The sequence below is a fragment of the Mustela putorius genome, unplaced genomic scaffold (assembly GCF_011764305.1).
Source record: "Mustela putorius furo isolate JIRA1106 unplaced genomic scaffold, ASM1176430v1.1 tig00001118_pilon_pilon_pilon, whole genome shotgun sequence".
NCBI lineage: Eukaryota > Metazoa > Chordata > Mammalia > Carnivora > Mustelidae > Mustela > Mustela putorius.
Window position 1 is genome coordinate 195,296 of NW_025421577.1, and position 22,007 is coordinate 217,302.

At 45.5% G+C, this 22,007-nt stretch overlaps 1 protein-coding gene across 1 annotated transcript in view; it reads left to right on the forward strand.

The window, feature by feature from the left end:
* Positions 1-22,007, forward strand: part of EDARADD (EDAR associated death domain) — a 58,798-nt gene that overhangs the window by 33,914 nt on the left and 2,877 nt on the right. Inside the window, exon 5 of the mRNA XM_045087343.1 lies at positions 12,214-12,259. Within this exon, the coding sequence (XP_044943278.1) occupies positions 12,214-12,259 (46 nt within the window). The remainder of the gene's footprint in view (positions 1-12,213; positions 12,260-22,007) is intronic.

Here is a 22,007-nt window from a genome sequence, read left to right on the forward strand (position 1 = left end):
GCGGGACTCGATCCCAGGACCCTGGGATCATGACCTGAGCCGAAGGCAGCTGCTTAACCAACTGAGCCACCCAGGCGTCCCGAGAAGCAGAAGTCTTTTATTTCCAAGGACACATGTTTTGTATCTTTGGTGGGACTTTCCCCCACGGCTTTGACCCCTCAACTACCATCCGTGCCTACTCTTCTTCTTTTTTTCAGATTTTATTTATTTATTTGAGTGAGAAGAGAGCAAGCAGAGGGTAGGAGCAGAGCAAGAAGGAGAAAGATTCTCAAGCAGACTTTGTGCTGAGCACAGAGCCCCAAGCGGGACTCGATCCCACGACCCTGAGATCGTTACCTGAGCCAAAACCAAGAGTCAGCCACTGAACCAGCTGCACCACCCACGCCTCTCCATACCTTCATTTTCGATCTCTGGGTCCTTACCTTCCTCCCGGCTCCCAGAGATCCTGACAATTTAGAATGTGGGTTTGTGCCCAGGAATGCAGATGGACACCTTGGCAAGGTTTGAGCCCAAGAGGCCCCCAGAAATCATGTCGTTCATGGTTTCTTTTGTTTTACAGCAGAGAGAACCAGAGACCATTGATGAGGGACAGAGTTGGGACCTGTGCCTTGTCCTAAGTTGCTTTGCCCCCGTGCCCCCTCCCCACCCTCAGTGCCCAGCATCCCTAAGTCAGTCACAGCTGCCGTCTCCAGTTGATGCTGGGCCTCTTGCCAGGGTAAATGTTTGGCTTTTCCCACAGTTCTAAATGCTATCTGTCTGGCAGCACAGCGTGGGTCAAGGAGACTAGAACAAAACCGATAAACGATGGGGTTGCTCTTCTCTTTAAATTGGATTGAGAAGTAGTTGGCAAAATCCTTTCCAGCTGCCTCATTGCCTTGGCAGAGCCACCAATCCAGCAGACTCTGCAAACCCGAAGCAATTATGTGCGTTTTAATAACAGGGAACGGACCCAGGCAGCGTTTGCTGTAGATGGTATCTGACGGGAGGTGGCCCGGCAGGCCACCACCTGCCCTCCTGCCCCGATCCGTTCAAGCACCAACAAGATCTGTGCAACAGATCAGTAAGCCCTCGGGTTTGTTCTTGGAGGGAAAGGCAGATAGTTCTGGCTGTTGGAAATACTCGGTCGGCCCTCTTCATCCCTGAGACCACGTTTGGAGAATGAGGAAGCAATGCTGTTCGGTAAAACTAGAAAACTTTCCCTGGCACCGGAACTCGCTATTTTTAACCCTGGTGAGAGGGACTTCCTTTGGCTTTGCGGTCACTAGCTGCCAGTCCAAAATAGAGGGCCCCTTCTTGAAACAAGGCTGGGAGAGGGCTCTCAAGACGCAGCTTTCTAGGCGTTTCGAGGAAGGGGAAGGAATTTCGAGGGTGGGTTTTGCTGGGATGGAAACCACCTGTTCTGTAAATATAAGTATTCTGCATCTCCCATGTCCCCTGCATCCTCTCTCCTTCCCCACACCACCCCCAGTCTGCACACTTGATCACCTCACCTCTACTAAGGGGTTTGGGGTGCCCCATGAGGGGAACAGATACACAAACTCCAGGAAAGTTAAATTTAAGCAATACCAAGTGAATTTGATTAGGATCTTTCAAAGGATTTGATCTTCTCTTTGTCTTGAAATGCTATATGGTTTTGCCTAAAACACATAAAGATCTGACTTTGTCTCCGAGGATAGAATTTAGCTTCCTTAGGTTGTACCATCTTACTTGCTCTAGACTAAATTTGTGTATCCAGCAAGGTGACCTTCTGCTGGCCCACCTCCTCACTCTCCTTGTGCCATCCCTAGGAACCACAGCAGGTGATACCACATCATCACAGGGAGCAAACCCTCCACCCGACCCCCAGCACACACCCAGACTTGTCCCTTTTCCCCTCTCCCACCTCCTCCCTCCCCCTGCCCACAGGCTCAGCTCTCTACAGCCCTCCCCTTGTCAGGCATTTCTGGCTGGAGCTGCCCTTGCTGATTTTTGGTAGAACCTGTCTTGCCTTGCCCTTGGCTGAGGTAGACCAGGACCATGTGTATCCTGTGTTTCTGAATGCCAGACACAATAATGAGATGTAGACTGCTGTCCCCATGACAAATTGATGGTGTCCCCTGCAGTCATCATTCCAGGGCCTTGAAAATGTCTTCTTTAAGAAACTTGGCCAGAGAACTCCCAACTTAGGAAGGCCAACTTAATGGGTTTTTGACTTTATGGGGGTACAAACGTGACATGTGTTCAGTAGAATTGGCACTTTGGAGTTTGGATTGGGATCTTTTTCCCAGGCTAGTGATCCCCAGTATGATCCTCTCTCCCGATGCCAGCCAGCAGCCCCAGCTCCCAGGCAGGCACACGACCACAACGGGTCAGCAGCCAACACACCGACAACCCTTCCACACCCACACAGCTGTTCTGCTTCCCCCTGTCAGTACGTTGCTCGATCAGTGACATGAGATATTCAACACTTTCTTATCAAATAGGCTTCGTGTGAGATGCTCTTGCCCAACTACAGGCTAACATAATTATTCTCTCTCTCTCTCTCCCACTTTTTTTATTTTTAAGATTTATTTGAGAGAGTGAGTATGTGGGAGGGAGGGGTAAGGGAGAGAGAGAGAGAAGCTTAAACAGACTTGCTGCTCAGTGCGGGGCTCGATCCCACAATCCAGAGATCACAACATGAGCTAAAACCAAGTCTGAAGCTTAACTGAGCCACCCAGACTCCCCGGCCGGCGTAAGTGTTCTGAGCACCTTTAACGTCTTCTGGGCTGAGCTATGATGTTCGGTAGGTTAGCCATAGTATCGCATTTTTAATTTAGGATATTTTCAACTGCCGATGGGTTTATTGGTATATAACCCTGCTATAAGTCAAGGAAGATCTATACTCTAATTTGATAGTCTAATTTGATGTTTTCTTACCTTATTTCTACTTTTGGGGCAAGTCAAAATAATATATTTGTGGTCAGATACGTATGAGCCAAAGGGTAGAAATGGCGGCTTTCTAGCACTTAGTAATTATTTCCCTAGGAACAACATAAGAGGAGTTTATTAATCACTAAATTATACAGTCCCTCATTAGATCCACTCTAATTGTTTGACTTGAAGGCTTCTGTTCTCATTATCATTCAGTGCTTTATTGACTGTAATGCCTTTGAATTTCACTAGTGAGTTAGAATTTTACTTAGACTTCCCATTGATGTGGGTGTTGGGGTGTCGTTACCCACATGCACGGTTGAGAGTGGAAATTGATACTCCAGAACACTGTTCGGCAGCATCTATTACTCATTGGTCAGGCAATCTCCCTTTAAGGATCCTACAGATATCACAGCAGAGTGTGTTTGAAATTGATACAAATTGCGGATGACTTACATGCCCTTCTGTAGGGACTGCTTGGATACGTTTCAGTACTTTGACTTAGTACAATTAAAACCATTTAAAAAAGGAGAGACATGGGGCGCCTGGGAGGCTCAGTGGGTTAAAACCTCTGCCTTCGGGGGCGCCTGGGTGGCTCAGTGGGTTAAGCAGCTGCCTTCGGCTCAGGTCATGATCTCAGGTCCTGGGATCGAGTCCCGCATTGGGCTCTCTGCTCAGCAGGGAGCCTTCTTCCCTTCCTCTCTCTCTGCCTGCCTCTCTACTTGTGATCGCTCTCTGTCAAATAAATAAATAAAATCTTAAAAAAAAAAAAAAAAAAAAAAAAAACCTCTGCCTTCAGCTTGGGTAATGATCGCAGGGTCCTGGGATTGAGCCCTGCATCGGACTCCCGGCTCAGCGGGGAGCCTGCTTCCTCCTCTCTCTCTCAGCCTGCCTCTCTTACTACTTGTGATCTCTCTCTTTCTGTCGAATAAGTAAATTAAAAATCTTTAAGGAAAAAAAAAAAGGAGAGACCAATGGCCTTAAAATATATCCGTAAGATATTGTTTTTTATTTTTATTTTATTTTTTTTTAAGATTTTATTTATTTATTTGACAGAGAGATTACAAGTAGGCAGAGAAGCAGGCAGAGAAAGAGGAGGAAGCCGGCTCCCTGCTGAGCAGAGAGCCTGATGCAGGGCTTGATCCCAGGACCCTGAAATCACGACCTGAGCCGAAGGCAGAGACTAACCCACTGAGCCACCCAGGTGCCCCAGATAATATTTTTTAAAAGATTTTATTTGTTTATTTGAGAGAAAAAGAGCACGAGCAGGGGGAGGGGCAGAGGGAGAAGCAGACACCCCAATGAGTAGGGAGCCCGATGTAGGATCCCGAGACCATGACCTGAGCCAAAGACAGCAACTTAACTGACCAAGCCACCCGGGTGCCTTCCATTGGATATTATTAAATAAAACAAGTTGTAGGGGCACCTGGGTATCTCTGTTAAGTGTCTAACTCTTGATTTCAGCTCAGATCTTGATCTCAGGTTGAGATCAAGCCCCACATTGGGCTTCACATTGGGTGGGGATTCTGCTTAAAATTCTCTCTCCCTCTTCCTCTGCTCCTCCTCCACTTAAAAAAGAAATAAATAAAAGATGTAGACTGCTATGATTTGGGGTTAAAATATTGTCTCAGTCTTGGTTCCTATGACTAAGGAGTCAGGAAGGACATGTCCCAGATTGTAACCAGTAAGCTCTGGAGGAGGAGATGGACTGAGAGATTGAGAGAAAGATTTTCACATCTCTTGTGGCTTTTTAAAAAAACATTTTGGGGGTACGTGGGTGGCTCAGTTGGTTGGGTGACTGCCTTTGGTGCAGGTCATGATCTCAGTGGGGAGTCTGTTTCTCCTTCTCCCTCTTCCCTTCCCCCACTCATATTCTCTCACTCTCTTTCAAATAAACAAATAAATAAAATCTTCTTTAAAAAGTCCTAACCAACAACAAAAGGGCCTAACCAGCTTCCCCGTATTGGCCCTTGGAACCAAGTTGTGTGTCTTCAGCCCACGCGTAATTACGCAGCACGGGAAGACGAGAGGGTGAACTGCGGCGTAGGGAGTATACGGCTGGTCTTGCAGCCTTGCACGAGTCTGTGGTCCGGCATCCTGTGCGTCCCCCACCTGGGATCTGTGAGTGTTAGGAATCTGGGTGGAAACCCCCTCCCTCTCCGGGACAGCCTCTGCCCCTGCATGTGCAAACCATAACCTCCTGGGAAACACTTGACGATATTTCGGAGCAGTAATCAACCACACTTCATGCTCCAGGGGAAAACCCCTCCCTCCTTTGCCTTTGAAACCATAGCGAGGGTATGAAATGACACCTGTGCACACCTAGCCTCCAAGCCCCAGGGGCAGCCCCTCCAGGCTTTGACCCCCACTTCAACTCCCAGAATAGCAGGTCTTCCTCGCAGTTGGAGAGAACCCATTTTGAACCAAGTGTAAACAAATCCACAGGTTTGCTCTCACCCCAGCAAAGCAGTGCAGCCTTTATTCCAAATTTCTATTCTTCTGCATTTTGTTCTTTCATCCTCGATGAAACTTTCCCTGTTCCCCGAGGTCTCACTTGAATTCCTGCCCACCTTTGTGCTCCCCTGGCATTCTCTTTGCCTTTCTAACACGTTACTCCTTCCTTGTGGTGTCAATATTTATGCTCACATCTTTGTTTCATTACCGGCTTGTAACCTTGAAGCATGAGGGCATGGATTCTTTGTCTCCATATTCCAAGCCTTAAGGTGGTCTCAGATACTGAGTCGGTGCTTGGTAAGCATATCGTCAGTTAAATACGTTTCTAAAGGCCAGTTTCTGGAATATACTTTCAAGTAAATAGATATGCCCAACTTTTCTATATATAGTGTACTTCAGTAAAAGTGCAAATAGTTAACTGTAGTAATCATAATTAATTTGTAGAAAAAAATAATTAAGTATAAATTGCTTTAGAAAAATACAACAGGAGCCTCATAGTCTAATCCTAATGAGTACAAGCTGATGACAGATAAATACATTCAGCAGAGTTACACAGATACCTGCTGCGTGTTGGGAATTCACACCACTGAAAGTGGCTCGAGTTTCACTGGCTGTGTGACAGCAGAGTCTAGAACAGTCTAAATCCATGCTATAGAGGATTTGTTACTATTGCACACCCACTTCTTAAAATCATATTTTCAAAGCCATTTACTAAAATATTGTCTTAAGGCAGAGAGATCAAGATTTAGCATTGATTGTTCTCCCAAAGAAACTACTTAAGGAATTTGCTTGAACTGGTACCTCAAGTGGGCAAGTCATTTGCATGGAAGGTAGCTCTTTTCTGACTTTTTGGGTAGAATGCAGGTTTCTGCCCCAAAGTGAGCCATGATAACTTGGTTTTGGTCTTCATGGTGGTTTCCAGCCAGACTCAGGTGAAAATCAGGTTAACCAACCTGCTCAGTGCTTTCCCACCCAGTTATCTTTTCCCTACTTTACAAAATAACAAAGCAGACTCTTTATTAATTAGCTAAGCATAGACATTTAAAGATGGAACTAGACAGTCCAGAAGAGCATGTTTTGTAGAAGACTAGCTCCTAGATACCAGTTAGTATCCTCCCCATCAATCTGTCAGCGGCTTCCGCCTCTCAGTCCATCCCCACATGGGATGCACAGTCATCTCTGAGGAGAAATTTTTCCCCACAGTGCGTTCTTGGCCTTAGGGTTTCTGCTGCTGTGTGAAATCTGTGTGAGATGTCCGGAGCCCTATGTGAGCCCTATGTGTGAAATCTCCATAGGTGGCTTCTTGTCACCCAGTGCCTTCAGCTCCGGAAACAGAAATGGGACCTGGCAACAGTTTATAAGCTAACTGAAGTACGGAACAAGTGTAACCTAGCCAACTTTCCGCTCAGAGAATTCTTGGAGCAGATAACACCTTTGCCCAAGTATAAGGTAATTTCCCCCTATTCACAATGAGAAGGCTTTACAAAAGAGGGATTTTCTTTAGCCTCCTGGGATATATAAAACATTGGTGTTCAACTTTGTGGTCTCTTCAGATTTCCTGAGGAGATTAAGAAAAAAAATTTATTGTGGCAAAATACACATAATATTTACCATCTTGACCATTTTTAAGTATATGGTTCTGTAGCATTAAGTTCATTCACACTGAGCAAACATCACCAGCATCCATCTCTAGAACTTTCTTCCTCAACTGAAACTCTATACCCATTAAATAGTAATTCTCCCTTCTCCACTCACTGCCCCCTCGACAATCACTATTTTACTTTCTGCCTTTTGAATTTGATTCCTCTAAGGACCTCCATATAACTGGACTCATACAATAATTGTCCCTTTGTGACTGGCTTATTTCACTTCCCATAATTGCCTCAAGGTTCATCCATGTTGTAGCCTCGGTCAGAATTTCCTTCCTTTTTAAGGTTGGGTCATATTGGACATTTGGTTAATCAATTCAGCTGTCAATGGTCCTTTGGGTTGTTTCCATCTTTTTTCTTATCTAGACCTTTCTTTTTTGGCACACAGATCCAACCATACCCAGAAGCTGCTCTTTCCCACAAAACCAATGGTTTATACTTGAACTTCATTCATAATTAAAACAAGGCTTTTACGCAGAAATCTTTTTTGTTATTTGTAAATGGTAGTTCTTCATTCCTGAGAAGTTCTTGGAGTAGTCAGTGAGCTAACCCAAAGCATGACGTACCTGGAAGATAGTATCCATTCTGTAGCAGTAAGTCTTTGAGAAGTCTGGAAAGAATTAAGGAAGAAGAAAGCGGTAGAAGGAGAGGACTGGTTTCAGAGGTTGGCTTAGAACAGGGGAGACTCGTATGTGATAGGAGCCCTTGGCTCATTTCCCCCGCTGTCCTGGCTTGCTCACAGCTAAGTCTGGTGCCACTGTGACCCATGACTGTCCTCCATGTTCCTGGATCAGTTTTAATGGGAGCAGCAAGATGTCCAGCTTGTGCAACTCAGCACCATTCATTCTTTCAGGCCCCAGTCCTAGGTCCCAAGGATGCCACCAGCTGGGCCTCCATGCTAAAGACACAGCTCCCCCGGTCCCTTGGACTCCCATTCCCTAGAACTGGGCTTACATTAGTTTCCCATCACCAGCACATCTCCTAAGGGCTGATACTGGCCCTGTCTGCCACCAGGGATCATCTGTCCATGTTTCCTACTGGTATGTCATGTCCCTCTGATATCCAGGTTGAGCCCACAGTCTCCTTTTGGAAATCCCTCACATCAGCTGCTTTCGGAACCATCACAGAACTTGCCACATCCTCTGTATCCTGGGCCTTGTCCATGAGGTGATCCTCTTCTTCCTGGCCCACCTCAGACCGCTCCTCAAGGTTGGTCTGATCCTGGAGGCAAGTCCTGTGCTGTAGCAAGAGGCCCCCTTGCAATGATTCTGGGTTGAGTTATATTGAACTAACACTTCTGAACACAGCACCAAAGTTCAGTGCTAGGCAGTGATAAGATATGTCCCACCCTTCCTAGTACATGCCATTAAAAACATATGCACAGGACCATAGTTCAAAAATAAAGGTTGGCCCTTGAAGATGAAAAGATACCATCTCTTCAGAGATAGGAGAAAAGGAGAAGAGTGGGGACAAATACACTGGCCCAGCCCCTTCTCGGGGTAAGAGACACTAATGGGTATGAGGCCTTCAGCTGGGTGGAAGAGGTTTGGATCAACACCTGAGAGGGCCTTAAGGAAGACAGTGGAAGAAAAACCAAGCATGACCAAGGAGCAGTTGAGACCCTGCTGAGAGCTTATGAATGTGGGAGTTTATCACTTCTTTTTCTCCAAGCAATAGTCAGCAGTTTAGAACAGTTTAGAAGGGAGGGCATGTTTAGCAGTTTAGAAGGGAGGGCAGGGCTAAGGAGTGGCCAGGGGCCCACAGCTGACAGACAAGTCTAGGGTGTTTATAAACACATGGCTAAGACACTGGACCGTGACCGAATGGACAGGAATCCAGGTAAGGCCAGAACAGTGGAGCAGGGGTGAAAACCACAGAACCAGTGACTGAGAAGGTGAGGCCAATGAGTAGCATCAGAGGGCATGAGCGAGGCATGGGGAGAGCATCATGGAGGATGGCAGCTCCTCCCCTGCTCTAGAGACCACAGACTCCACACCGTATTTGTGTCTTCTTTCCTTCCTCCCTCCCACTCGCTGTCCTTTACACAGATATTATGTGTTATCTGTTTCGAGTGTGCTCATCACAGAACAGTCTGGACAGGGCCCTTGCCTGGCAGTCTAGAGTCTAGTGCAGAAGAGAGACACTTGAACCCCCCACAGCCAGTGTAGCAAGCATCCCGTGGGTGCACATGACCCACCCTGGAAGTCTGCAGAAGGCTTTTCAAGAGGAAGTGATGTCCGACCCGGGACCTCAATGATAAGAGTAGGTTAAGCAGATAGAAGGGTGGGGGGAGGGTAGCGCTGTAGGCTGACAACCTCTGTCCTCGTCACCCACCTGATAGGAGCTGGCTTTCGTATCCATCTCTTGGCTGGAACTGCCTTCAGATGTCACTACCCATCTCCTCACCAAATCTTGTCTGGCAGGACCCACAGAGCTCCTGAACTTCCCCTGGCTTGATATTGTCACCTCTTGCTTTTCTCCCTCCTCTCTGACCTCCCTTCTCTGCTTTGCCCCTCGTGCCCTCCCTGCCCCCAAAACATAGGTGTCACTGTGCTCCTCAATGCTGTGATTCCACATCTTGCTCTCCAGCCATCTCTCTATTCTTCCATAATCCTATCAACATCCATATTTTCTTCTCTGGCCCTGATCTCCCTCAAGGACCAGCACCATGTTTTCAGCACCCACGGACATCTGATGGTCTTATCCATCACTCTTCCAAACTCTCCTGATTTCATCTTCTTTCACCTTGTGACTATATCTCTACAGTGGCTCCAGCTTTATTCAGATGAGTGGTTTGGGGTCTCATTAATCATCATGTCCAAGGCCATCTTGCTTTCCCCCACCCCCACACCACACAGTCACCTGGCCTGTGCATGTCACCTGGCCTGTCCCTAACTGCCATGTTCCTGTGCTGCACACACAGCCAGGTGGCACTTCCTGCTCTGCTTCTGGAGAGAGCTCCTGAGTGACCCTCCAACCCCACCCTGTTGTCTGTGAGCTGCAGCCCAGCTCCTTAGACAGCCTTCCAGACCTCAGTCTGGCCTCAGCATCTCCGTCTATCACCTCTCATGGCCTTTGCTTTGGACGAAGTGCCCTACAGGCGCCATACTGCCACTTCTTGTCGGCTCACCTGAGCCTTTGGCTCAGTGCCCTTGCCTCCAAGTGCCCACTGCCAGATCCTCAGAAAAGCTCATCTCATACATCTCTGGTTCCAAGAAACCCCCTGTGGTTTTTCTCTGTCAGAGGAAACGTCTCCTCTCTGTGTCTACACCTCCATATTGGAACTCCACACCATCTGCCTTGTATTCTAGTTAATTGTGTGTGTGTCTCTGCTTCCCCAGCATATGAGGGCAGGCCTTGAGGTCAAGGGTTCAGAGTTCTTAATCTCTGTATATAGGTTCCGACACAGGGAACTGGTACATACTGGGTGCTCCAGCAAGAGGCATGGAGTAAAGCCATGAGTGTGGTTTCAAGAGGGGCATTTTTTTTTTTAAATGCAAAAAGAAGTCTCTTCTGACTTCACTCTTAGAAAACTTAACCTAAGAAGTAGTATAATAATCAGAGCAAGAATAGAGATCCTAGATGTTATTCTATTATTCTGTCTCCACCGACCTTCACAAGTCATCCCGAGTCACGTCATGTCCCTTGTCTGTCACGGGGATGATTCTGGCCAGACATGGTCTTTGGTAAAAATGTTCTCCGGGTCATGAGATGAGAGGTCACCTATGCCATGTAACATAGTCTCGTGTGAAAGGAAAGCTCGTGGGGGAGTGGGGACCTCCATTGTCCCACGGAGCCTGTCAAGTTTCCATATTTGTGTCTGTCAACACCAGCTGAAGGGGCTGTTTCTGTTTGCTCCGTGTGCGTTTCCAATTCGGTGAGCAGCACCGTGACTTTGCTGACAGAAGCACGCCTGCCCAGTCCTGCCGCCGTTGCACAGATGTGGGAAGGCAGGTCTCTGCACGACCCGTCCAACAGTGGCCCTCCCCTTGGGGAGCTTCTGGGGTTAGCCTTGTAAAAGTTTAAAAAAAAAAAAAAAGATTTTCGTTCTTTCAAAAACTTCTTATAACCCTGACTCCCTGTATGCACAGAGCGAGTGGGTTGCTTTTCATTCCAGTTAGGACAATGGTGAGGAGCAAGACTCAAACAGAAACAAGAAATACTTAGATTCGTTGCTGGGGGGAAGAGGGGGTGGGGATCTGGCTGGTTAAACATCGGAATGCTTCTTGTGTGAAAAAAAAAATGAGGCTCCTAATTAGACAAATGTATCTACAGTGCTGAGACAAGGGGATTTATGAGCTTGGAGGGAGGGGGGAGGGAGGGGGAAGGCTTCTAAGACAATGAAGGGAAAACACCATTCAAAAGGCTCGACCCCAGGGAGTTAGTGCGACCTTCAGGGCAAAACTGAGAAGGCAGAGCACCTTAGTGATGAGCCAGTCTGTGGCCACCTTGACCTACAAATGATGATCCAGAAAGCCGAGCTGGTACGTGAGGTCCTTCAGATGACCAGGGCAGCTGGACGAAAACCCAGGGCTTTGGAATCCATGCCTGGTGCTGCTTCTGGAACCCAAATAAAGGGGTCCTATAGGCTACTGAGAGAGGCTTTCACTGTCTGAAGGTGGTGTTAACATAAACAAACATGTCTTGAGGATGGTCTCTGCTGACTTCATTGAAAACACACACACACAGAGCCTCCAGCAAGGTCAGAGTAAATCCCTCCATGGAGACTATCCCATAGCACAGCCTTGCTTCTAAAAACAGAAGCCCCAGGAGAAGAGCAGAAACGCGGTCATCTCTAGAGATATGGACACTGTTCAAAGAGATCAAAATATGTTTTTAAAAAATTTTATAGATACAGAAACGAATTACCACCTAGACTGACAGCAAGCCCAAACAAAGAGTAAATGGGGAATAAAATAAAAATCATCCCTCATGTGAAGTAAAAGTAAAACGATAGCGCATTGTTTCATCCACTGGGGTCTGCTGCATGCCAACACTATCCTGGGCACAGAGGACCCAGCACAGGGAGCAAACAGACCAAAGCTCCTGCCTTCCAGGAGCTTCTATTCTATTCCCTACCCCTTACAATACTGTTGTTGAGCTCCATCACCACCCACCCTACCAGGTTCTGGTGGAAACTTAACTACATTGGAAAATTGATACTATCTCCATTCGCATCTGAGTATGATTCTAATGTAGGTTGCTTTCTGGTTGACAGGGAGAAGAAAACAGCTTTCCAGACAGTACTGGAGATCCCCTTTCAGGTAAAGGATTGACTCTGTAGATGCCTAGGCTTCTCTGATAATTGGCATATCGGAATTAAAGATAATTTGCAAATATGTTTATCATTAACTTTGAAAGTCTGTATTACAGGTTAATGGAACTTTCCAACCACAGGCCAAGGGGAACTGGAAGGAAATGTTAACCAGATTTCACAAAAGCCTTCAAAGAGTACTTTCTCCAAACTGCCCCTCCATGAGGGGCTCAGCTGGGTTCTCAATAGGAAAAGTTTAGGAGCAGGAAACAGAACAGAGAAGAGCCTCCTCTCTCAGAGTCTTGGGAGTCTTGGCGCTGATGGAAAACTGCCAGGTAGAAGAAAGCCACGGGGCTGGGGCCAAGCAGTCCATGTGGGAAGGGCCAAGCCATTGCCCTCTCGGTGGAGGGGTGCTCAGTCAGCCAAAGACCCCCTCCCACATCAGCCGTATGCTCGTCCCTGGTCTCCTGATGGTGTATTTAACCAGGGAAACACTAAGATCTGTCTCCTTCCCCACGTGTTACTGTAAGCTGGAAACTTTGGCAATCTTCAGATTTCTAATTAATTCATCATGGAGAAAATCTGGAGTGAGCATTAAAATAAGCTACCAAAAAGAATAACTAAAAAACATAAAAACCTCCCTAATGTTTTCTGTACTTTTTAAAACACATATCAAAGGATCTGAGTCATCAGGATTATGTATCTTTCTTTTTTAGGGGGAGGGTGGTGGACCCTAACACCGTCAAGATAATCTCTCCCTGATCCTACCTAGACTGTGCCCGTGTAACTCTACTGAAAATCAGAACATGGGGTGTACAACACAGCTTTCTTTATCCTCTTAGAAACATGATGTGAGCAGCACCTGGGTGGCTCAGTCGGTTCACATTCCACTCTTTTTTTTTTTTTAATTTATTTTTTATTTATTTTCAGCATAACAGTATTCATTATTTTTGCACCACACCCAGTGCTCCATGCAATCTGTGCCCTCTATAGTACCCACCACCTAGTACCCCAACCTCCCACCCCCACCCCTTCAAACCCCTCAGATTGTTTTTCAGAGTCCATAGTCTCTCATGGTTCACCTCCCCTTCCAATTTCCCCCAACTCCCTTCTCTCTAACTCCCCATGTCCACCATACTATTTGTTATGCTCCACAAATAAGTGAAACCATATGATAATTGACTCTCTCTGCTTGACTTATTTCACTCAGCATAATCTCTTCCAGTCCTGTCCATGTTGCTACAAAAGTTGGGTATTCGTCTTTTCTGATGGAGGCATAATACTCCATAGTGTATATGGACCAAATCTTCCTTATCCATTCATCAGTTGAAGGGGGGCATCCTGGTTCTTTCCACAGTTTGGCGACCGTGGCCATTGCTGCTATAAACATTGGGGTACAGATGGCCCTTCTTTTCACTACATCTGTATCTTTGGGGTAAATACCCAGTAGTGCAATTGCAGGGTCATAGGGAAGTTCTATTTTTAATTTCTTGAGGAATCTCCACACTGTTCTCCAAAGAGGCTGCACCAACTTGCATTCCCACCAACAGTGTAAGAGGATTCCCCTTTCTCCACATCGTCTCTGACGCATGTTGTTTCCTGTCTTGCTAATTTAGCAAGACAGGAAGTCACATTCCACTCTTAATCTCAGCTCAGGTCTCAATCTCAGGGTCATGAGTTCAAGCTTCACATTGGGCTTCACTTTAAAAAAATGAAAGAAACATGATGTTAGCAACAGTTATCTCTGGGTAGTGAGATTCTAAGTAATTTTTTTTTCATTCAGTAGATTTTTATTTATTAAGGACCTACTATGTGGGTTCCAGAGCAAAAGTACAGCTCTGGGAGGCAGAAGTTGGGATCCTGGTTTTAGTCCAGCCACTACCCTGCTGTGATTAGAGAAGTCAGAGGGGAAAGTGAGCTAGCTGAATTTGCCGTGGTGCCTTCCCACCAGGTTTCACGTGACAGGGCCAAGGTCGGTGTCCCATCTGGATACCCCACTGGAACTTGCCTTCCCTGGAAAGTTCCTATCCACCGCTACCAGAGGCTAGGACCTCTGGCCAGTAATTATTCCCTTTCCACAAATGCTGCAGCAGACGAGCTTCGATTAGAAGCACTAATTGGGTGATGTGAGGAAAAAAAAGCATGTTTGCATCCAAGCAGTCAGTTTTTGTTTTCTTTCCACTCTCCTATATTTTTAAAATTTCTAACATTAGTAGATATCAGAAAAAAATCTCTCCCCCCAAACTTTAACTTGTATATACAAAGGGTATATAACCAATGATCAGATGTAAACACAACATGTAAAGTAACCAAGGAAATCCACAAAAGGCTACTGAGTGACCTCGGTGGTAAGAACATGAATTCTTTTTCCCTGATGCTCATCTGAATTTTCAGATTTTCCACAATTAGCACATATTTCTTTTCTAACTAAAAAAAAAACTGTATTTAAACTTTTAAAAGACTAACACCCTCTACACTAACATGAGATGTGAGCTAAAATGAAAATGGATAAAGTATGCTATTTAGGAATATCTATAAACCTTTATAATTCAAGGTTGTTGTGACTAATGGATTAACTTTAAACAAATTTCAGTTGTCTCTTAAAAAATTTTATCCGTGTCCAAATGAAATGGGAGACTTTTGCAGAGAATAAACTTTTCACAGTGACCACAGGTAAATTGATTGAGAGCACATGATGCCTTGAAGTCAAAACATTTCACACCCAGCTTGCTGCTTTGCACACAAGAGTGAGTGTACAGGTGTTTGGTTGGATTTTTGGGTTTTTTTGTTTTTGTTTTTGTTTTTTCATAAACAGAAGGATGAGAGACACAGACTTAGTGGCTTTGCTCTTGGATAAACTGGCAAAAGCTGATCCGTATATTTTGGTCTTTGAGTGAGAGTAGCTCCTTAAGTAAGCTTTACTTTATCATTTTAGTTACAAACACGAATTTAGCACTTACTGTATACCAGGCCCTGTTCTAAGCACTTTAAAGAGCTGCTTAAAAAAACTGCCCATGACAGCTCCAAAGTTGTCTTCCTCACCAGGTGGAGGTTACAGAAGTGATGCTGGGTCATGTGGCTGGTGCTGGGTCACCTGGCTGGTGCTGGGTCCCAGGAGTCCTATGTGGGAGCTCAGTCCCAAACACCACACCAGGCTGCCTCTCTACTAGTCAGAAGCGTTGCCCGGGTAGTCCACACATCGAATGCTGAAGTGTCATACAGAGGGGTCGGGGTCGACTATCTCAGATACAGTCTTAACCTGGAACAAAGCCAAAGCCTGCTCATTCCCCCCTCAACCCCCACCCCCAAAGTCAGTCTCCAAACCGCTGTAATACTGTCCACAAGAAGCTCGCTGCTTTCCCTAGATCAGGCCCTTGGGCCTGAACTCAGAGCCTGGATCATATTTTATTCTTGTCTTTGAAAACCTCAGTGATCTGTGATCCTGCTTATAGCTGGTTAAAATAAGCAATGTGGGGAGAATAGAAGGCACTGCCTCAGAGGGAGGGATTAGACAGACGTGAGAAATGACAGCTGACGGTTTATAAACAAGGAAAGAAAAAGAATACAAACCAGAGTGACCCAGCACTAGAAAAGCACAGCCTCCTTCCCAGGGCTGGTGCCTTGGGAAGCAAATGCCCACGGGAGGCAGAGCCCCTCATTGCGGTGTCCTGGACTAATACATCAACCCACCTGCTCTCGACACCTGGCCAGTTTCTCAAGGATAACTTTCTGACGACCTTGCATAATTCAGCACTTGCCCAAACTAAACCTAATTTCCCCACAGAAATGAAGGTCAAATACGACTGTTACTTTTTTTCAAGTTGGGTCCATTACAGGACGCTTTGTTCCTACGTTTTCCCCTCATTTCAGAACCCGAATGGCAATCCAAACATGGCATTCTGTGCTGAGTTTTTTTTCTTCAAGTGCCTTCTACACTCCGGCTTTGTTTGATGACAAAATCGAGGCACGGCTTGATCTCCGAGCCCAGATCCTTCCAGTCTTGTCAGTTAGACTCCCTAGTGCTGCTGCCAACTTGATGTCTCCTTAAAAGGGTGTTTCAGGGAGAGAGAGAGAGAGAGAATGAGAATGAAATTGTATTGTTTTTTTCCCTCTGGTTAAAAGATCAAACGCCCACCAAAAGCCCTTGGGTTAGTTTCTTGGGAGATAAAAATAGTTCTTCATCATTTTCCAGCTCAGAGCACATAAACTACCTCCAATGAAAAATGTGGTGCGTGTGCGCCCTAGTGATATATCAAAGCCATAAACTGACATTTTAAATGTATTTATTTCCAACCACACTGGAAACCACACACACACACACACACACACACACACAGAAAAAAGGCCCGAGTTTATATGCATAACTGCAGAAGTGTTTGACACCACGCTGACATTTTGTTGGTATTCTGCAAGCTCCAAATCTGATAATTTATAAACACCTGGGATGGACTTATTTTACTTCAGGACCACAATATTGTGCTGTTTGCAAAGTTGCCAATAAAAAATGTTTACTGCTTAATTGTTTGAATTAACTCAAGCCCTCGTTACCCTGCCGAACGTTATTATAAATGATCTAAGAGCTCACAGTGGTCCTGAGCACACCGGAGGGAAACACCCGTGTGGTAATAGTTCTCCAAAAGGCAGAGTGTACAAGATAAAACGGCATCCTCCCTGCAGGGAGACACATTAAGTCAATCTGTGATCCATTGCCAGCATCCTGACTGGAGCCAATCTCTAGGCTCAAGTAATCATGACCTTTGTGAATCCTGAGTCTTGTTCCAATTCACAATTAACTGTTAATTGACCAGTACTTTTTTTTAACAAATTTTTTTTTAAGATTTTATTTATTTACCAGAGAGAGAGAGAGCACAAGCAGGCAGAGAGGCAGGCAGAGGCAGAGGGAGAAGCAGGCTCCCCACTGAGCAAGGAGCCTGATGCGGGACTCGATCCCGAGACCCTGGGATCATGACCCGAGCCAAAGGCAGTGGCTTAACCAACTGAGCCACCCAGGTGCCCCAATTGACCAGTATTTGCAGACCGTCAGCCCCGTACCAGACTTAGACACTGCACCATTGGACGAGAACTTCTCACTGTCGTTTTAAATGTCATTGCCACACCTTGTCGGCAAACATTCCGGAATCCTTACGGCTTCTTTAAAGTCTGTGTAAATGTGTGTCTGAAAGAGGAGGAAGAGTAGGGGGAGAGGACAGAAAGCACCCCACAGGAAAATCCACTCATCACCGTTGAGTGTGGGGGCATGTTATCTCTTCAAAGACTTAATCACGGAGCAGACTCGCCCTCTCTCAAAGAAAAGTAGCTCTGATTCCAAAATGTAATTGTGGCAGGCCCTTCTGACTAAGAACTTACTCTGCGGATGTCTTGAAGGCAATGGTTTTCAACCCTGGCTGCATTTAGAATTCCCATGGGGGGCCTTTAAAAATTCCCAGGTCCCTGCTGCACCCCAGACCAATTAAATAAGGATTTCGGTGGGTGGGGCCAGACAGCTGGGAGTGTGGGCGGGCATTCTGCTGGGAGGAGGAGTTCCATCTTGTGGCCAAGGTTGAGAACTATGGCTTTAAAAAAGGCTGTTGGTTGTGCTTCCTTACCCACAGCTATGAACCCTTTGTTGCCTGCCCACCATGCCTGCCGTGGGATAAGGCTTTAATCGATCTCACACAATCCTTGCAACAACCTTGTGAGACAGACCTCACTGTCCCTGTTCAAAGAGTAAGGATATGGCCTCAGAAAGCTCAGTTACCTGTCCAAGTTGCACACGTGCGTCGTGCTAGCTGGTACTGACGGTCCTTTGGCCTGCCTCTACAGCTGTTCCTAATCTCTGGTACACAGGCTACTCCTTCTGCATAGCGACCACGCATCATTCTTCTGCTTTCTATATGCTCAGCACTTTAAAAAAAAAAAAAAAAAAAAGTTTTGGTTGATCTGAAATTTTCCAGATAGCTTTCAGGCTGCCCAGAGGTTTCTGATTGGACTATTTCTCTATAACAGATTCTTCATGCATTTGATTGACTCAACAAAAATTACTGAGCGCCTACTCTGTGGTTGGAATGAAATGGCGACATTAGATATGAAAATCTCTTTCCTCTTGGAGGTTATAAACTAGTTGGGAGTGACAGACGATAAACACAAATAAGGCATTACGTATGGTGGTTGATGTGCCTTGAGGAAATAAACAAGGGTAATGGGATTTTTGCCTGGGGAGGATGCTCCTTTAGCTGAAGAGGTACTCGGACACCTGAACAATGCAAAAAAGCCAGCTGTGAAGATATGAGGAAGGAGAACTCCAAGAAGAAAAGCTAGCTGGTGCAAAGGTCCTGAGGCAAGCCTGAGCTTAGAGATCTAGGGACAAGCGCAGGCAGGGAAGAGCAATGGAGGAGGAAGTGAGCTGGGAGGTATCAGCAGAGGCCAGACTACAAAGGGACTCTTTTCTTCTCAGTGTCCTTATTAAAAAAAAAAAAAAAACCTATTCTCTTTACATAAGATCTGATGAAAATGCTTTCACATCCTATATCACATCAAATTCATGAGATATAGAGATTACCATTTTCATTTTAGGGATGAGGAATCTGAAGTCTTTGGAAGGTTAGTGCCTGGAGAAGTCAAGCTCTAGGAGGCTGGAGCACTGAGATTTGATGAGCCCCAGTGACACAGGTCAGAATGAGATAGGATCAAGTGTTCCATGCCGGGGTGGTCACATGGTAGTCCTTCCATAAATGACAGGTGGTGTGATGCAGAGACACTGAGCACTTCCTCCCCTGACAAATTCTCCCCAAGTATAAGCCGGTACTCAGACTAGACTCACAGAGACCTAATCTCCTAGGGCTTTGGCCTCTAGAATAGGGAATCATCGTACATTAATGTTGTGTTCCATTCTGGCTTTGCCTCAGCAGAAGACACACAAGTCAGGCGCCAAAATATGGCAAGTGAGGACTCTCATTAGAGAATCTGAGTGACTTCTTATACATCAGTAACTTCCTTTCTGAAAGAGCCCTCTCCTCTCCTCCCTCAAATCTGGAATCAATCCATTCTCTTGTGTTTTAAGACCAAAGCTGAATTGGTTTCCATCCATATCTGTTTATCACCAGGAGACATCAACAACATTCCCTTTCCTTTTAACTTTCTCTCTTCAGGTCCTAAGACTCATCACACAATAATAACAAGTCAACTGGGAGCACCTGGCTGGCTGAGTGGGGAGACAGTGACTCTTGATCCCAGGGTCGTGAGTTCAAGCCCCGCATCTGGTGTAGAGCTTCCTTAAAAATAGCAAGTGTCCCTTGTCTCCTGAGAAGAAAGCTAGCTCTTCTTCATTCGTTTGGCAAACAATTTCTGAGCTTCAGCGGTACAGCAATCCTATGCTTGCTTTTTGAGAGACTTCAAATAATAATCCCATTTTTCCCCATTTCTGATGAAAGCTTCTTTGGTCCTCTGTCTGTCTCTCTCCCTACAATTGTTTCTTCCCCAAGGCATCACCTAGCCTAGCCTTTTATGTGCACGATTACATGATAGGTGTTTAAAGCAGGGAAGGACAAAATATATTTGATAAAAACAAAACAAAACATGTTTCTCCACTTAAGTCCGCCAGAGAGCTAATTATAGTTTATGATTCTAAAAGGCAGATTTAAATTCACTAGTGTTGGCAGTTCGTGGAGATTGCAGTTCAATAAACGGTTTGTGGTTTGTGTCACGGAAAATACTAAAGGAAAACACTGATAGATTTTTGGCACATCCTTTATTTTCAGACAAACTAATAAATGGTCAGTGTAATTGTTCAAAGACAAGCTTCTTTTACACCAGAGGACTTAAAGGAGCTTCACAGAAACCTTACTAATGATGTCTTTTTTCTTTATATTATTTATTATTATATTGTTTTTATTCTTCTTGATACCAAAGGAGAAAGCCTTGCCAACACTGAATCTTACAAAGGTGGTACCGGAGATCGCCTTTGGGCACCAATACATTTAATTCTGGACTTCAAGATTTAAATCCTCCTTTCTTTTTCCGTGACATTTAAAAATATTTTTGAAGTATCCAAAGAAACACAATCATCATAAAAAATTAGGAATGTTACCCATCGGTAACATTTTTGTTATACATGCTTCCAAGCTTTTTCTATGTCTGTGAATATGTAATACAATATATGCTTTACATGGATATGAATGACTGTTGTTTTCTGGTCTTTTTAAAAAAGATACTATTCATTCATTTTTGAGAAAGAGTGGGAGGGAGAGAGGGAGAAGCAGACTCCCCACTGGACAGGAAGCCTGGCTTGATGCAGAGCTTGATCCCTGGACCCTGAGATCATGACCTGAGCCGAGGAGAAAGAGAGAACACAGGCAGGGGGGAGGGGTAGAGAGAGAAGCAGACTCCCCGATGAGCAGGGAGCCTGTCTCCATTCGGGGACCCTGAGATCAGGATCTGAGCCAAAGGCCGGCGCTTAATGGACTGAGCCACCCAGGCAGCCCAAAGCCTTACTTCTTAATGCATCATATTTTTTTAAATATTTTATTTAGTTATTGGACAGACAGAGATCACAAGTAAGCAGAGAGGCAGGTAGCAAGGGGGAAGCAGGCTTCCTGCTGAGCAAAGAACCTGCTTCGGGCCTCAATCCTAGGACCCTAGGATCATGACCAGAGCTGAAGGCAGAGGCTTTAGCCCCCTGAGCCACTCAGTGCCCCCTTAATGCATCACTATTAATGTGGCTTGAGAACAGCTATGTTACATAGAGATGTAAGGCATCATTTTTAAACTCTAAGAGGTAGAGCACACTGCAGAAGGATCCGGATCTGTTCTCAAGGCATTTAAGGTGTCACAAAGAAAAAGAAAACTGCGCAGAATATCTCACCACAAGGCACAGTTAGGAGACACAGATAAAATGATGGTATTCTGAAGGAGGCAGCGTTCCGGGCTGGAGCCGGGGAGATTTCATGCAAGGTGGGTTTTATAGGACGGAGTAAGTTCCACAGAGGAAGTCCTGGGAGAGAGAGAGAGGAGAGAGAAAACCAATCAGAGAGAAAACACCAGGAAAGACATGGAAGTAGAAGAATTAGGAGGCCCGATTTCCCACCTGTGAAACCGACAAATACTGTTCCCTCAGTGCTGACATAGGTCAAGTGAGATAAGCAGCATCGCTGTTCCCTGGTTGGAGTATAAATTAGTATCACCTTTATTTCTGGAAAGCAGTTTTGGGCACATGTGTTGATAGTCTTAGAAAGCTTTTACAAATTTTGGGTCCAATAATCCCATTACTAGTGTGATGAGTAGAGATGTGGCCAAAAATATATATGCGAGGGTCTGCATCAAAGTGTTCCTCTTAGTCGTGAGAACCTGGGAAAACTTTAAATGTTCAATAGTTGATAGAAAATCTGTGATTGTCTATAATTTCCAGTTTTTCTGCCCTGAGCTGGTATTAGTCTTTCTTTTAATGAATCTGAGGTAGGCTTTGCAGACCGGATGAAGTTTGGGGAATGGAGGGGTCCCGCATGTTTGGAGTACAGGTTATCTTTAAGGAAGTTCTGGGAAGGAAGACAGGAACTGTAGCACAGAGAGCTTCCAGTGGATGCTGTGACATGGTAACTGGTTGGATACAGTGATCAAGTCTCCGAGGACACCTAGGAAGCTCTAAGTGTCTTAGGGGAGTTGGAGTGCTTTTGATGCTTAGCGGGAGACATTTCTAAGGACAGTTTTAGGTCCCTTGAGTTGGAGATGTCATCTGGACATCAAGAGGGGCTTCCCATGGTCAT